The sequence below is a fragment of the Ruditapes philippinarum genome, unplaced genomic scaffold, assembly GCF_026571515.1.
Source record: "Ruditapes philippinarum isolate M1 unplaced genomic scaffold, ASM2657151v2 ctg6886_1_1_1_1, whole genome shotgun sequence".
NCBI classification, from domain to species: domain Eukaryota; kingdom Metazoa; phylum Mollusca; class Bivalvia; order Venerida; family Veneridae; genus Ruditapes; species Ruditapes philippinarum.
Window position 1 is genome coordinate 15937 of NW_026858327.1, and position 18039 is coordinate 33975.

Sequence of the window (18039 nt, forward strand, 5' to 3'; positions counted from 1 at the left end):
AGCGGAAATTCACATATAATTTTTACCGATGTTCATTTTTGAGATACATATGGGGTCCCACCCCCGTGAATGTAAGCTACAGTAGTATGACTGCAATTTGCCCTTGCTTATTAACAATTAGGTTGAATGCTAACGTTGATTTTTTTGATTTTTTTTTTCACAGAAAAAAAAAATGTTTTCTCATATAACGTATAGAATTGTAAATTATAGAACACAAATTTAATTAAGTAAAACTTCCTAAATATTGAAAAAACGTCATTTTCGCCAAAGAAAACGTATATTCAACAATTTGGACGTCTGATTATTCTTAATCAAACAAATTTTTTACCAAATATCTTTTTGTTATCCACAGCAGCACTGGTGCCATGTGAGGCAGTCAGGTTATGAAACAAGTAAATAGAGATTGATCAATACGAATACCTAGAGGCCAGCATATAATAGTTGTAATCAGTCTCTTTATTTATCATTTGACCATGTGTCCGTCCGTCCGAAATCCACACATTACTCTATCATCATAAGTGATCAGGTATACGTAAAATCTCGTCATTTTTTTAATATTACCATTAAAAACGTAAACGGTTTATAATTTTTGAAGTACATATTTTATTAATTGTTTGTAATATGAAAAGAATATAGTTACATAAAAAGAGTCACATGCATATTTTAAAAAAAGCATTAAACCGTCACAACAAATATATTTTCTTGATTATACAAGGGTTGTTCAAAAAGTTATAGGACTGAGAGTCTTGCATATTCATATTTCATCCAATTTAGAATATTTTCATATGTATAGGGATCGTAAAATATTTTCTACAATTTATGCATAAGTTTATAAATTTATTGTGATGAACGCACGTTTCCTGTGATATTGAATAACCATATAAACAAGGGGAGAATTTAACGCAGTTGTAACTGTGTTTTCTGCGTTCAACCTTCAAACAATAGCAAATTATATCATATAACTTATAAATTTTAAAGCATTATTCAGAAATAAATCCAAGAAAAGTTTGATTATACAATGTAGTCCAATAATGCAAAATAATACAAAAAAAAAAAATAAGATGATAAAAACAAACGTTCAGTCAGCCCAATACATGTATGATATATAAGTAAAATATTTTCAAAGCGTAAACATAATGCGTATCCGATACTTCAAACGTTCAGTCTATTAATTGTCCAATTAATGCGCGGTACAAGTTTTATTTTGCAAAATTTCGTTAACAATCGTTTAATTGACGAGCGTCCGACAAATGTGCGATGCTTGTGAAATAGTAAACGAACATCAGTTAATTTAATAACTTAAACAAAATGAATTCCAAAGCTGCGAAATTAAGTAAACAATCATTCATCAAATTACTGTTCCTATAAATATGTTATACATGTCCAATAATATAAAATTAGTCAACCGCCGACCGTCATTCATGTTTCAACTAATAATTTGTATTTAAATGAACGCCCCGATGCTGTCATCAAACGCTTCATACATTGGAACTTTCGGTTTTGGTGCGACGGTCCCGGTCCAGTTGGAAGCATGACATTGGTCTTTGTACGTGAGAATGTTATCATTCTTATGAGCGATCCAATCGTGCATGAGTTTCCCGGAATTAACAGCTTTCTCTGGATATCCTGTGTCCTTTATAAGCTCAGCCATGTACTCTGTCTGGAAATCAATAGCTTTGTCACACGTGTCAAGTTTCGGCAGTCTTTGAACCCATTTCTGTATGTCCTTTTGCATCTCGCCTCTGGACTTCTTCTTGATTTTACCATTTATGTACCTTTGTAATATAATGTTACGTCATATTATTAAGTTGTTATAAAGGAGACTTACTTTATATAATAAATATGATATTTTCATTGTGTCTATTTTTGTATACGTATACTTTTATGTGAATTCTTTCTTGTAAGAGAAACAATTAATCATACTTTTGAATTTTCATATGAATGCAATGTTTCAGATGGGTTTTAAGTTACAACAACACTGTGATACTATGTTACGACTTTACAGCTTTACTGGTGGAGTCAAAACACTCGGGTGTCCCTCCATGCATTATTTCAGGCACGAGCAGGCAACCTGAATAGAACCACCAGCAGTCCATAGGCTAGCTGGCTCAATGGCAGGATTCGAATCCAGTGACAGATAGTGGTTTGGAATCAAATTAATAACATTATCAATATGATTGATGATCATAACGATAAACGAATAAAGGAATTTCAGGCAATTAAAATAGTTACTAAATATACAAGATTTAGTTTTTATATGAGTTCGATAAGGTTGTCATTTTTATAGTCTTAACGGTACTCATTAAACATAGGAAGTTAGGCCAAACCAGATATATTCTTGCACTTTGTATATAACTTTGTTTTTTCCCATGTGTATGCGGGATGGATGCATGATTAGTATGAAAGTTATTAATATATTTGGTACTTGTGGCTAGCATGTTTTCTTAGTAACACACCACTATTTTCATTACCTTCAAAGTAGTAGCATCTCTTTTGTTAAAGCTAGACATTTGTTAAAAGAAATTTTTACATATTGATACATTGGTATGTATATTTTTTGTTTTAATGCTGTAATTGCGGCATGTAAATAATGTACATTTTGTTATAATCATGAATTGTTTTCATCGTATATTGTAAAATATCTCGGTTGTTTGTCTAGTGAATCTTTCTATTGTTGTAAAGTACTTAAATGAATATATAAACACCAATGAGTTATTTTAACATATCCCCGACATTGGTGTTTAGCAGCAATTCCAGCAGAGTTGTAGATTGAATTAGAAAGAAACCAGGTCAGGATGTAGGAGTTTTTATTATCTGAGAAAAGTAGATGAACTTACATGAAAACCCAAACAGCTTGTACGTCAAACATTGTGAAGCTGAAGTACTGGTTTTGGACACCCACATAGAAAAGCTTGTTGTCGCCACCATTAACCCAAAGAACTCCTTTGTACAGATTGTCAGGGTAGAAAGATACATCTGAGGTTAAACGCAGCTTGTCTTCCATAAACGGAAAAGCATAATGGTACCCTGTACAGAAAATCACTGTGTCGAATTCTGCACGGGATCCATCTTTGAATGTAGCACAATTGCCAACGAACTTTTGTACTAACGGACGTTCTTCTATACCTTTTGGCCATTTGAATCCCATCGCTTTATTCTTCCATGTGCAGATGATACTTTTGGCGCCAAATTTAAGGCATTGAATTGAAATATCTTCTGCCGAATAACTTGATCCGATAACAAGTACTCGTTGGTCACGGAAGTCGCTGGCGTTTCTGAAGTCATGTGAATGCATCACACGACCTTTGAACGATTCGATTCCATCAATGGAAGGTACTTTGGGGCAATTAAAAATACCAATAGCAACAAGCACGTGACTGAAAGCTTCTGTGGTGGTTTTGTTATCAACAAGATCATAGGCTTCCACTGTAAACTGGGATTTGACGTCGTCATAACACACATGGCGCACAACATTGTTGAATTTTATGTATTTCTTCAAGTTTGCTTTCCCTTTTTGTGTCCATCGTCCTACAATGTTTGGTCATCAAGTAAAATGTACTTGTATCAATTACGATGTCAGTGATGTAGTTTATATAATACCCATGGTATAAATGTAATTAAATTCTGAATCCTTTTACACATTTTCTACACATTTTATTTTGAAAAGTTTATATATCGTAGAAAAATATATCATTAACTCATTATCTTATTAAAAAAAATAACAAGCAATCTTCCATATATGACGTATAATGGAAGACGACAAATTATATTATATCCAGTTTTTGTGGAACTGAACTTCTCTTAATCTCAAGAGAACTTTAATGTATATAGTTTTATAAAATTATGTATGCTTTAAATGAATCATGTCCTTGTGTTTTTCACAACAGTCCAATAAATTGTAAGGTTAAATAGTGGATTGATCCCGACCCTATTTTACCAATGACAAGGACAATAAACAGAGATAGCTATTGTGCTTAAAAAATAAGAATAGATAGATAAGTAAAACAAATACCTTCAAAGTAATCTCTGATTACAGTCCTCGGGGGGAACGAAGGGATTGCCTTTTTGAAATGATCCTCGAATGTGTAGTCCGGGTACTCGTGAAACTCTTTTGCTCCGTTAGTGAAGAGATTAGTGTACATTCCGTTATGACATAATTCTCCATATTCGTCCGTACCTGTGAATATAGTGATAGTATACAACGTTATGACTTATAAATCAAACTTTATAATTGTCCTAGTACTAAGTATATATTCGTCATATATGCATGCTCTACCAAATTTATTGGTCGATTCATCGATTATTTGTGGTTTGCGGACAAAATATCTTTTAACCTTCATTGGTTGTTATGAAAAATAAAATTTTAAAGAGATATAAACGAAAATGTTGGGCCAGCACATCATCTCAACATTAAAACTATTACCCTGTTTCCTACGATCTATATATCACTATTGATTTACACGTGCAGACTGATATATTGCCCTGTTTGCAGTGGTCCAGATATCACTGGTGATTAACACGTGTAGACTGATAAATTGCCCTGTTTGATGTGGTCCAGATATCACTGTTGATTAACACTTTTATACTGATATATTGCCCTGTTGACTGTTGTCCAGATATCACTGTGATTAACACGTGTTGACCGATCAATTGCCCTGTTTCTGTGGTCCAGATATCACTGGTGATTAACACGTGTAGACCGATCAATTGCCCTGTTTGCTGCAATAAAGATATCACTGTGATTAACACGTGTAAAATGATCAATTGCCCTGTTTTCTGTGGTTCAGATATCTGACACTGATGATTAACACATGTAGACTGGTCAATTGCCCTGTTTGATGTGGTCCAGATATCACTGTTGATTAACACTTTTATACTGATCTATAACTCTGTTTGCTGTGGGCCAGATATCACTGTGATTAACACGTGTAGATTGATATATTGCCCTGTTTGCAGTGGTCCAGATATCATTGGTGATTAAAACGTGTAGACTGATAAATTGCCCTGTTTGATGTGGTCCAGATATCACTGTGATTAAAACGTATAGATTGATATATTGCCCTGTTTGCAGTGGTTCAGATATCATTGGTGATTAAAACGTGTAGACTGATAAATTGCCCTGTTTGCTGTGGTCCAGATATCACTGTGATTAAAACGTGTAGATTGATATATTGCCCTGTTTGCAGTGGTCCAGATATCATTGGTGATTAACACGTGTAGACTGATAAATTGCCCTGTTTGATGTGGTCCAGATATCACTGTGATTAAAACGTGTAGATTGATATATTGCCCTGTTTGCAGTGGTCCAGATATCATTGGTGATTAAAACGTGTAGACTGATAAATTGCCCTGTTTGATGTGGTCCAGATATCACTGTTGATTAACACTTTTATACTGATATATTGCCCTGTTGACTGTTGTCCAGATATCACTGTGATTAACACGTGTTGACCGATCAATTGCCCTGTTTTCTGTGGTCCAGATATCACTGGTGATTAACACGTGTAGACCGATCAATTGCCCTGTTTGCTGCAATCAAGATATCACTGTGATTAACACGTGTAAAATGATCAATTGCCCTGTTTTCTGTGGTTCAGATATCACTGATGATTAACACATGTAGACTGATCAATTGCCCTGTTTGATGTGATCCAGATATCACTGTTGATTAACACTTTTATACTGATCTATAACTCTGTTTGCTGTGGGCCAGATATCACTGTGATTAACACGTGTAGACTGATCAATTGCCCTGTTTGCTGTGGTCCAGATATCACTGTGATTAACACTTTTATACTGATATATATTGCCCTGTTGACTGTTGTCCAGATATTATTGTGATTAACACGTGTTGACCGATTAATTGCCCTGTTTCTGTGGTCCAGATATCATTGGTGATTTACACGTGTAGACCGATCAATTGCCCTGTTTGCTGTGGTCAAGATATCATTGTGATTTACAAGTGTTAAATGATCAAGTGCCCTGTTTGCTGTGGTTCAGATATCACTGGTAATTAACACATGTAGACTGATCAATTGCCCTGTTTGATGTGGTCCAGATATCACTGTTGATTAACACTTTTATACTCATGTATAACTCTGTTTGCTGTGGGCCAGATATCACTGTGATTAACACGTGTAGACTGATCAATTGCCCTGTTTGCTGTGGTCCAGAAATCACTGTGATTTAAACGTGTAGATTGATATAATGCCCTGTTTGCAGTGGTCCAGGTATCACTGGTGATTAAAACGTGTAGACTGATCAATTGCTCTGTTTAATGTGGTTCAGATATCACTGTTGATTAACACTTTTATACTGATATATTGCCTTGTTGACTGTTGTCCAGATATTACTGTGATTAACACGTGTTGACCGATTAATGGCCCTGTTTCTGTGGTCTAGATATCATTGGTGATTTACACGTGTAGACTGATCAATTGCCCTGTTTGCTGTGGTCCAGAAATCACTGTGATTTAAACGTGTAGATTGATATAATGCCCTGTTTGCAGTGGTCCAGATATCACTGGTGATTAAAACGTGTAGACTGATCAATTGCTCTGTTTAATGTGGTCCAGATATCACTGTTGATTAACACTTTTATACTGATATATTGCCTTGTTGACTGTTGTCCAGATATTACTGTGATTAACACGTGTTGACCGATTAATGACCCTGTTTGCTGTGGTCCAGATATCACGTGTGAAATGATCAAGTGCCCTGTTTTCTGTGGTTCAGATATCACTGGTGATGAACACGTGTAGACTGATCAATTGCCCTGTTTGATGTGGTCCAGATATCACTGTTGATTATCACTTTTATACTGATCTATTGCTCTGTTTGCTTTGGACCAGATATCACTGAAATTAACACGTGTAGACTGATCAATTGCCCTGTTTGCTGTGGTCCAGATATCACTGTGATTAACAAGTGTTGACCAATCAATTGCCCTGTTTGCTGTGGTCCAGATATCACTGTCATTAACACGTGTAGACTGATCAATTGCCCTGTTTGCAGTGGTCCAGATATCACTGTGATTAACACTTGTAGACTGATCAATTGTCCTGTTTGCTGTGGTCCACATATCACTGGTGATGAACACGTGTAGACCGATCAATTGTCCTGTTTTCTGTGGTCCAGATATCACTGGTGATTAACACGTGTAGACTGATCAATTGTCCTGTTTTCAGTGGTCCAGATATTACTGGTGATTAACACGTGTAGACTTGTTAATTGACCTGTTTGCTGTGGTCACGATATCACTGTGATTAACACTTTTATACTGATTAATTGCCATGTTTTCTGTGGTCCAGATATCACTGGTGATTAACACGTGTAGACTGATCAATTGCACTGTTTGTTGTGGTCCAGATGTCACTGTGATTAACACGTGTAGACTGGTAAATTGCCCTGTTTGCTGTGGTCCAGATATCACTGGTGATTAACACGTGTAGACTTATCAATTGCCCTGTTTGCTGTGGTCACGAGATCACTGTGATTAACAATTTTATACTGATCAATTGCCCTGTTTTCTGTGGTCCAGATATCACTGGTGATGAACACGTGTAGACTTATCAATTGTCCTGTTTGCTGTGGTTCAGATATCACTGGTGATGAACACGTGTAGACTGATCAATTGTCCTGTTTTCTGTGGTCCAGATATCACTGGTGATGAACACGTGTAGACTGATCAATTGTCCTGTTTGATGTGGTTTAGATATCACTGTGATAAACATGTGTAGACTGATCAATTGTCCTGTTTGCTGTGGTTCAGATATCACTGGTGATGAACACGTGTAGACTGATCAATTGCCCTGTTTTCTGTGGTCCAGATATCACTGGTGATGAACACGTATAGACTGATCAATTGCCCTGTTTGCTGTGGTCCAGATATCACTGGTGATGAACACGTGTAGACTTATCAATTGCCAAAAGAATCACAAGTGGGCTTCGTCGATTTTCGTGTGTTTAGTTTCAATGAAGTCGTTGTGAAGCGGTAAACGCCACATAATGAGGACATTTAAAACTAGTTTCATTTACGATATTTTTTGTAATTTTTATATTAGCAATTGGTAGGTTTTGAAATATTTTTTAAAAAATTTACAATTTATGATATTTGTTATGAAATATTATCTTTATTTACTTTTCTTAGAAAAAAAACACATAAAAAGAAGAAAGTGGCAAAACACCAGATATCATTGGTGATTAAAACGTGTAGACTGATAAATTGCCCTGTTTGATGTGGTCCAGATATCACTGTGATTAAAACGTGTAGATTGATATATTGCCCTGTTTGCAGTGGTCCAGATATCATTGGTGATTAAAACGTGTAGACTGATAAATTGCCCTGTTTGCTGTGGTCCAGATATCACTGTGATTAAAACGTGTATATTGATATATTGCCCTGTTTGCAGTGGTCCAGATATCATTGGTGATTAAAACGTGTAGACTGATAAATTGCCCTGTTTGATGTGGTCCAGATATCACTGTGATTAAAACGTGTAGATTGATATATTGCCCTGTTTGCAGTGGTCCAGATATCATTGGTGATTAAAACGTGTAGACTGATAAATTGCCCTGTTTGATGTGGTCCAGATATCACTGTTGATTAACACTTTTATACTGATATATTGCCCTGTTGACTGTTGTCCAGATATCACTGTGATTAACACGTGTTGACCGATCAATTGCCCTGTTTCTGTGGTCCAGATATCACTGGTGATTAACACGTGTAGACCGATCAATTGCCCTGTTTGCTGCAATCAAGATATCACTGTGATTAACACGTGTAAAATGATCAATTGCCCTGTTTTCTGTGGTTCAGATATCACTGATGATTAACACATGTAGACTGATCAATTGCCCTGTTTGATGTGATCCAGATATCACTGTTGATTAACACGTTTATACTGATCTATAACTCTGTTTGCTGTGGGCCAGATATCACTGTGATTAACACGTGTAGACTGATCAATTGCCCTGTTTGCTGTGGTCCAGATATCACTGTGATTAACACTTTTATACTGATATATTGCCCTGTTGACTGTTGTCCAGATATTATTGTGATTAACACGTGTTGACCGATTAATTGCCCTGTTTCTGTGGTCCAGATATCATTGGTGATTTACACGTGTAGACCGATCAATTGCCCTGTTTGCTGTGGTCAAGATATCATTGTGATTTACAAGTGTTAAATGATCAAGTGCCCTGTTTTCTGTGGTCCAGATATCACTGGTGATTAACACGTGTAGACTGATCAATTGCACTGTTTGTTGTGGTCCAGATGTCACTGTGATTAACACGTGTAGACTGGTAAATTGCCCTGTTTGCTGTGGTCCAGATATCACTGGTGATTAACACGTGTAGACTTATCAATTGCCCTGTTTGCTGTGGTCACGAGATCACTGTGATTAACAATTTTATACTGATCAATTGCCCTGTTTTCTGTGGTCCAGATATCACTGGTGATGAACACGTGTAGACTTATCAATTGTCCTGTTTGCTGTGGTTCAGATATCACTGGTGATGAACACGTGTAGACTGATCAATTGTCCTGTTTTCTGTGGTCCAGATATCACTGGTGATGAACACGTGTAGACTGATCAATTGTCCTGTTTGATGTGGTTTAGATATCACTGTGATAAACATGTGTAGACTGATCAATTGTCCTGTTTGCTGTGGTTCAGATATCACTGGTGATGAACACGTGTAGACTGATCAATTGCCCTGTTTGCTGTGGTCCAGATATCACTGGTGATTAACACGTGTAGACTGATCAATTGTCCTGTTTTCTATGGTCACGAGATCACTGGTGATGAACACATGTAGACTGATTAATTGCCAAAAGAATCACAAGTGGGCTTCGTCGATTTTCGTGTGTTAAGTTTAAATGAAGTTGTTGTGAAGGGGTAAACGCCACATAATGAGAACATTTAAAACTAGTTTCATTTACGATGGTTTTTGTTATTTTTAAATAAGCAATTGGTAGGTTTTGAAAGATTTTTAAAAAAGTTACAATTTGTGATATTAGTTATGAAATATTATCTTTATTTACTTTTCTTAGAAAAAAAACACATAAAAAGAAAAAAGTGGCAAAACACTCATATCTTATTGTTTATAGTGTGTTTAAAAGCAAAAAAAATAATAGCTATGTTTAAAAAAAGAATAATGAAAAATATGTTGTTAAGTTAGCTTATTATACAAGTCACCTTAACATTTTATTTCATAAACAGCTCAACTCAAGGCACTGCACGCATTAGCTATGTTCGGATAAGGAGGCATTGTACAGTTTTAGTTGGTTTCAAAGCATTTACATGTAAGAGACACTTCTTATTTTTTTGAATTGCTATACATGTATTTAAAGTTTCGGTGGCTAGTGCAGTATACCAGTTGTTGTGTTTCTGTTGGATATATGCTGGAGAAATATGGCTGTTTTTGGAATTCTAATGTGCTTTTACGGTGAAACAAACAAAACCTCAGGTCTGTCCAAAAAGAAATACATTTACTTTAGGTGCGTGATTACAGACTTGTATATGATCCCATTCATCTATCCACTCATCTCAATCGCAACTTTTCGGTCCTTTCCGTAAGTCTTCGGATAAGGACCTCGAGTACACATGGTATGAATATACAGAACGATTACGGTATTTCGGTCTAATCTACGCTAAGGAACACTTAACAAGTAAATAAACAAATAGTATTTTAATGTTGGGGGTTGTTGACAAGTTTATTTCAAATATATCAAGTAAAAGTCCACCTAAAAGATACAAAAGCAAACTATACATATTAATCAATATATCTATTATTCTGTCGTACAAAATGCCAACATGCTGACACTGAGTCGGATTTGTTTAAAATTGTACATCAGTGAGCATAGTTAAATCAAAATGGTTGTCAGACATCATCACCGTACTGAAACAGACTTAATTTTCATTTGTATTTCAAATACATTCATTTGTTTTACTTTATCATAAATTACACTCTCTATATCTGTTTTCATCTGAAACTAGTTCAATCCGTATAAACGCTGCAAACTCCGCACAGCGGTTACGTCACGCTTTGCTTCTTTAACCACTGCCGCCACTGAAATCACGTGACGATAGTTGAATCATGTGACAAAAACATGGCGGCCAGTTTCAGAACGCCAAGGATCCAATGTCCAACTGGCAGATTTATAATAACATCCTTACCATATAAAATTGTATGTTCAAAACACTCAATTCGTTTACACTTTAAAACAAGTGCCGGATCAAAATCTTTTACGCAATCGTTCAATCAGTCATTGTTTACTATACATACAGTGTCACAGTGAAAATAGCTTTCGTTATATTAACAAAATAATTTTTTATACTTATATTTTTTTACATTTTTGTACATTAAGCATAATAATTTGATGAAAGAAAACTAAAATGATATAAAGTATTCTATTTTAAAATTAAAAGTGAAAAAATATATTCGGCTACATTCGACCGAATTACTTGTGAATGGCAGTGGTTACTGTACTGATCAGCGGAAGTAACCGCTGCGAGGAGTTTGTAAACGCCGAGGTTATTACAGATAATAGCCGAGGACGTTCCGATTGCCATTATTCTTTGTCTTATCAGGTGGTCAAATATTGTTCTATTTTATAAGTCTAGTTGTCTAGTGTCGTGGCGTTGCTAGAACATATTGAATACTACATCTCATATAACTGATAAAGGTAAATAGCTTGAGTTACAGGGCATGCAGCCGTAACTGTATCTATTGACGATCCGTCTATATTTTTAGTCGTGTGCAGCAACCATGCACACAGACGAAAAGCAATAGCATACCTTAATTTTTTTTATTCTAAAACTTCTTTATCTTTTCGGCCCGTGATATTAAAAAGAAAAAGCATTCAATCCAATACGGATCCTCATGCATAATTAGATAATTAAATCTGATACCTAGTAGGCAGCTTTTTCAAATTGAATTTTTTACCATATGAATTTTCTATCCAATATCACAACGCGCACACAAAAAGTATGAATAATTATTATGTATTTTACGAGATAAAATAACTGCACTTCACGAAATAAATCGTAAATTAAACTGCGTTCAAATAAACAAATTTATTTAATTTCGTTCCCAAACTGTTTTCACGATTTTAATGATAATAATAATGCTTACCTAAATATATTTATTATATACCTATAAATGTTCTCCCTAAAATACACGCAAATATGGAAGCGCAAATACGCTTCAACGAATAGAAATTTCCGTATTATGTTAGTGACAAATACGGTACCATATATGGAAGTGCCGGACTATTTTTGACGTTGGTTCCGATCTTAGCTTTATATAACGTTGCATTTGAAAATGGGAACCAAAATTATTTAAGGCGTGGCCGGTTTGCAAGAATTACGTACGTCAGTCTTGACAAGTACATTTCATTTTCTGAATAAAACGAAAAGGTATATAATAAAAGGAAAATTATGTTATAGAAGCTTTCTGAGACTATGTATTTTTCTACTCGCAACGTTGGAAAATTGATATCAATTTTCCATCGCTGCTCGAAACTAGTACAACATAACATTCCGTATGTATCAGATTAATGCAAGGCGATATCGCTTGATGGTACTAATAATGATTCTGTATTTTTGTAGGAGGTGGAGGCCGAATGCGTGTACCGTAAATATATTTGTATTTGCGATCTAGAGGTACGTTTATATATATACATATGTATTACAATAAATATGATCAGCGGATAATAATAAGAAATTGCAGGCAGGCATTGTTTCTTCTATTTTTTCATTTCCTAAAAAAAATCTGTAAGGCGGGGTTGACGTGGCCTGAGTAACCTACGTCACTTGTTGTGAATTGACGAAGACATCTTTTAACTTGTATATTGATAGTTACGTTTAAATACTTTAAATGATATAAACATACTAGATATGCAGGAGTACAGAAACTTGCAAATTAATGTACGTCATATAAAAAAATGCAAATAAATCATATAAGTATAACACTTTGAGTGCAAATAAGAGTATAGGAATTCAGTTTATATTCTACTTCAAAGATATGATAGTTAAATAACTTTCATCGATTTAAGATTTTCATGTCATAAACGATGACGTCATATCATTCAGAGTAACTCTGCGTTACTATTTGTCAGTTTGTCCACATTTAAATACGTGTACTTAATTTGCATAGTCACGTCTAGTTTTATCGCCGCTAGAAAGTACTATGGTGGTAAGTCAAAATTACGAAACTATGGTCATGAAAATTTCGTTTTTTCAACATCGTACTTTCGTCCTTTCATCAATGTGGTAACGTTGCTTCGTTATATCGACTTTCCCCATCGTACTTTTGACTTTTCATAATCGTGGTGTCGGCTTGTCACTATCGTAGTATCGCCTTCCTGTCTGGCATGCGCACAGAGAAGATAACAATGAATGACAATTTAAGAAAATAATTTTACAAAGGATACAATTAGAATCAAACTATAACAGCTTTGGATCATGATGTTAGAATAAAGTCCATTGAGCGTTTTGCTTAATGTTCACTGAAACGTTTCGGACTACTGGTAACATCTTTACATAGTCATTCAGTGCGCATGCTTAACAGGAAGACGAAACACTGTGGTGAAAACACGAAAGTAGGATGGTGAAAAGTCGGAATGATTTAAATCAGATAAATGCATACCCCTATTTTTGTTATCGTGCCACATATAGGATATATTAGTTTTAAATATTTAGTACAGTATTCTATAACTCTGTACACTTTGCTCCGCAATTTATAAAAAAAAAACAATCTTGCCTACATTCGCTGAAAGGTTTATTTTAAACATTATTAGAAAAAATATTATCGGTATTATAAATCTGTCACAGCATGCATGATAAAACATAGGACTTTACATAGAAAAGGCAATTATGTTTTGAGCGAATACGAAATCACTTTTTACATTTTTAAATGTACATGTAAATTCCCACGAATTATTTGGTTTAAAACAATCGCATATCCTTTTTACTACAGGTTTAAAATTGTTTTTTATACAGATGTGTACATTTATTTTTTTCAATGGTAAGAATGGATTCATTATAATACAAGCATCATAATCGAGAAAATATAGTTAAAATTTAAAACTCGGATGTTCTTTTAGATTACGTCATGTGAAAGATGTAACTAACCTGTCCTCCAGCTGTAGTTCCACAACCCACCCCAATCATTTTGTTTTTCGTAGCATACGAGCTCTATGTCCATTCCGCTACCCATCTTGTTAGCAAAGTGGTATAGAGTAGACATTCCACTGGGACCTGCCCCAATTACGCAAATTCGTTTCTTTGTATTCATTTCTAAAGGATAATATATTAGACTTAATTAATTTAATTATAGTAAATAAGTCTTTTGTAGTGAAGTAGTATCTTTATTTACATCTCATCATTGCATATACATGATAAACATACAAATATATCTAAAAACAAAATAAATAAATGCAATGCCATTCCATATGGAATTTTAAGAGATGGTCGTGAGAAATTACATTAAAATCGAACAGTTTATCTAAAATAAGCATGGAGTTAAAATACTATACAAGAAAGACATAAAACAATTATTTCTTGTAAAACATATATCAACATAAAATAAAAAATCACGAATATCAACATCGGAACACATGCATTTAAGAGGTTTCTGACATATAATAAAAATATATAAGGTAATAAAAAAATGTGTGAAACATTCCACATCTATTGTAATGTTTTATTTACAAAGTTTAAAACGACGTCTATCTAAAATATTTTTACAGGTTTTGGCACAATATCTAATTATTTTTGGCTCTTTATTGGAAAACAAGTAAGTATATTTATCAGAATCTTGCATTTCAGAGAACAAACTATCATGCTCTTTTGCTCTAGAGTACAAATCTACTCTTAAATCATCATAAACCTTATAATTGAACAAAACATGTAATTCATTTTCAACTGAATTATCGTTACAAAAAGGACAAATTCTATCTCCTATGCTCAGACCCTCATAACGACCGGTCTCCATACGAATCGGCGCAACTCCTGATCTAAATTTACAAAATGCTGACTGATGAGAAGGCGGTAATATCATTTAACAGTACTGTTCGCTTTCATACTCAGACTTAATAGTTTAATATAATCGTAACTTATTACGACCGCGGCCAGACGGCCCAGTATCATTGTGTTAGCTAGTTTTCCATTCATTAATAAAATTATTGAGAGACACAGACTCAATAATAACTAGCAATGGGATTGTGTAAAGATAAATATACATTCAAATTATTCTTAATTAAAAATGATTTTATATGGATAAACCCGTTCTTACATGTACAATTAGCTTTATTATATGCTCAGAGTGCAATACGTTTTGTAAATCTAGCCTCTTCCATATTTGCTAACTTTGACCAATACAAAGCAGTAAATTTCCATTGACGGACTATCGGTGGCTTCCATCCCATTTCACCAGCAAGCGCAACATTTGGTGTGTACTTACCAACACCAAGAAAGAATCGCTGTGCCCTATTATAAATTGTGTCAATACATGAATATACACGATGCCCCCATAAAGGAGCACTGTAACTTATAACAGTTTCGTGAAAACATTGTATGGAAGACTACCTAAACTTTTAGATTTTGCAATAAGCAAATCTAACGCTCGACTTGCACTCTGGGCCACAGTCTTAACAGTTACTAAAAGATCCCAATGTTCATGAAAAGCAACACATAGATAGATATATCTATCAACATATGCTAATATACTGGAACCGAATTTGAATTGGTACGCTGCGCGTGCTACGGAATTTGGTCTAAAATGGACAATATTGCTTTTGTTGGCATTAACTTGCATGTCATTTGTACAACACCAATTATTTAAGGCAGATAATAGTAACTGAAGGTCGTCTGCGGATTCAGCCAGCAATACAACGTCATCAGCATACAGCATTATAAAGACTTGTTCATCATCGATCATCATCGATCATCATCTCAAATCCCAAACGATTTTAGATAAATTGATAAATCGTTAATGAATAAATAAAAAAAAAAACAGAGGAGACAATATACAGTCTTGTCTTAAGCCACAGTTTACATCAAACCAGTCTGTTCTATATGAATTTACCCTTCAACAAGCAGAAACAGAATTGTAAAGGGACTTAAAAGCTGTTAACATTTTACTTTTAATTCCCAATTCAGCCAGTCTGTTCCAAAGGATATTTCTATTTATAGCATCATACGCTTTCCTAAAATCGATAAAAGCACAAAAAGTAGATTTACGAGATTTTTTTTCTGCTATCGAGAATTGTATGTAAAGACATGATATGATCTGGCGTGCTTCTGTTTTTTCTAAAACCATTTTGCTCATCTGTAATGATATCATTAGCTTCTGCCCATTTGGTGAGTCCACTATTTAAAACTTGACAATACAGTTTATACATAGATGACGCAAGAAAAATACCTCTATACGACAAAGGGTCTCTTTTATCAGTTGTAGACGATTTTGGAATAGGGTTAATTATACATTTAGACCATAATGACGGAACAATACCGTCCTTTCTATAGAGTGGACAGCATATACAGATTCAACATTAAGTGAACAAAGTTTACAAGTTCGTAGGTTTCGATTAATACCTGCAAATCTACCACTTTCAATTTCATGAAGATGGGAACAGAGTCTAAAACGAGACAATTCTTTTCTTTGATGCTCATTAGTAACAATATCTAAATACTTTTCATATTTAAACTCACATTTGAATTTTCTATATTAATATAACTTATATAGAGTGATTCATTATTGTATCATTCCATGTTTGAACGTACTGATCATGCAGCCTTTGTTTTAACATTGGCAAATAATTCATATCAAGGTTAAGAGAATTCCATAAGTAGCTATATCCAAGACTATCAAGTTGTTTTTTAACAGACGATGACCAAGTAGACATGGTATTGTAAGGTAACAAAGCACATTGTTCCAAAAATATTGTATGTACTAATGACCCTGGATATTTCATTATATTTAACCAGTATTTAAGAGCACGTTCTTCACATATAACAAAATGCCTTACATGGCTCAAATTGAAAATGTTGCTTGTGTCACTGAATCTGATCTTAAATTAATGCTACCGTCTAGTAGGAGAACCTGACTTAAATATATAATTATGTTATATATAAGTAAAATATAAAGTGTGATGTAAAAAAGCACTAAAATCGAAAAGAGAAAAGAAAAAAAAAACATATTTGGTTATGCTTGGAAACGTATTTTAACACTCAAAAACAAATGATGAAAAAAATATAATAAAAGAAAAAAATGTTCACTCTCTGTTCTTTGAATTTTGACAAACAAGCGAGCAAAAAGAATGTAATGTTCTCCCTGTTAGACGTAGTAATACTATAGAAAATATGCAAAATATTAAATTTAATTACCTTAAATCTCCTCGTGTAAAACAAATAATTTAAAAATTATTTTTTTATCACTTTTTATCAAAAGACACCACTCTTCAAAAGGCTTCCCTCAAATCTCGCCGGAGTGAAGACTTGTTATTGATAGTCATTGAAAGTGAACGCATGCGCAATCAACCCCTCCCCGACACGCCACCGTGAACGCAGTCTTCTTCTGCATTAATCCGATAAGTTTAGTTTAAATGTGTTCTTATGCTGTTTATATTAATTGAATATAATACTCTACACTATATTTTGGACAAAAAGACATTTAAATTTATGATATTTTCAAACGTTAAAGATTCTTGTTTGCAATTTAATTATAAAAGCTTACGTGTGAATTTGCACGAAAGAAAATATTACATATTTAATACACAGCAATGCAAATAATTAAAATTATTAAAACCAGCTCTATTTAAATAATCATATTTTTGTTCTGTTCAATACTTCAAATATTAGTACACAAAACAATTAAAGGAAGCTACGTTCACACACATTCAGAAAACAATATGAAATATGCACTACTGTACACCGAACAGACACTGGACATTGCAAAAGATAGGGTACAAGTTCGTTCACTTTACTTCAATATGTTTAAAAAAACACTTTTAACCAACCTTTCAAA

General features: G+C 34.2%; 1 protein-coding gene across 1 annotated transcript; it reads right to left on the reverse strand.

Annotated features, from left to right (window-relative positions):
• Positions 1 to 572: 572 nt before the first annotated feature.
• On the reverse strand, positions 573 to 17557 carry LOC132752832 (trimethylamine monooxygenase-like). Its single transcript, XM_060743219.1, has 5 exons — positions 17400 to 17557; positions 14145 to 14309; positions 4013 to 4177; positions 2838 to 3528; positions 573 to 1775 (listed from the first exon to the last, which is right to left on the reverse strand). Exons 2-5 carry the CDS (start codon positions 14305 to 14307, stop codon positions 1445 to 1447), a joined length of 1350 nt encoding a protein of 449 aa, XP_060599202.1. The 5' UTR covers positions 14308 to 14309; positions 17400 to 17557; the 3' UTR covers positions 573 to 1444.
• Between the last annotated feature and the right edge of the window lie 482 nt (positions 17558 to 18039).

What these genes read in the sequence shown, in the direction of transcription:
- LOC132752832 (XM_060743219.1), bottom strand. Translation starts at nt 14,307, where the DNA reads ATGAATACAAAGAAACGAATTTGCGTAATTGGGGCAGGTCCCAGTGGA. An exon ending in GAACTACAGCTGGAGGACAG is followed by an intron (nt 4,178 to 14,144) that starts GTTAGTTACATC and finishes CTATATTCACAG; the next exon opens with GTACGGACGAATATGGAGAA. An exon ending in CAAGCTGTTTGGGTTTTCAT is followed by an intron (nt 1,776 to 2,837) that starts GTAAGTTCATCT and finishes TATATTACAAAG; the next exon opens with GTACATAAATGGTAAAATCA.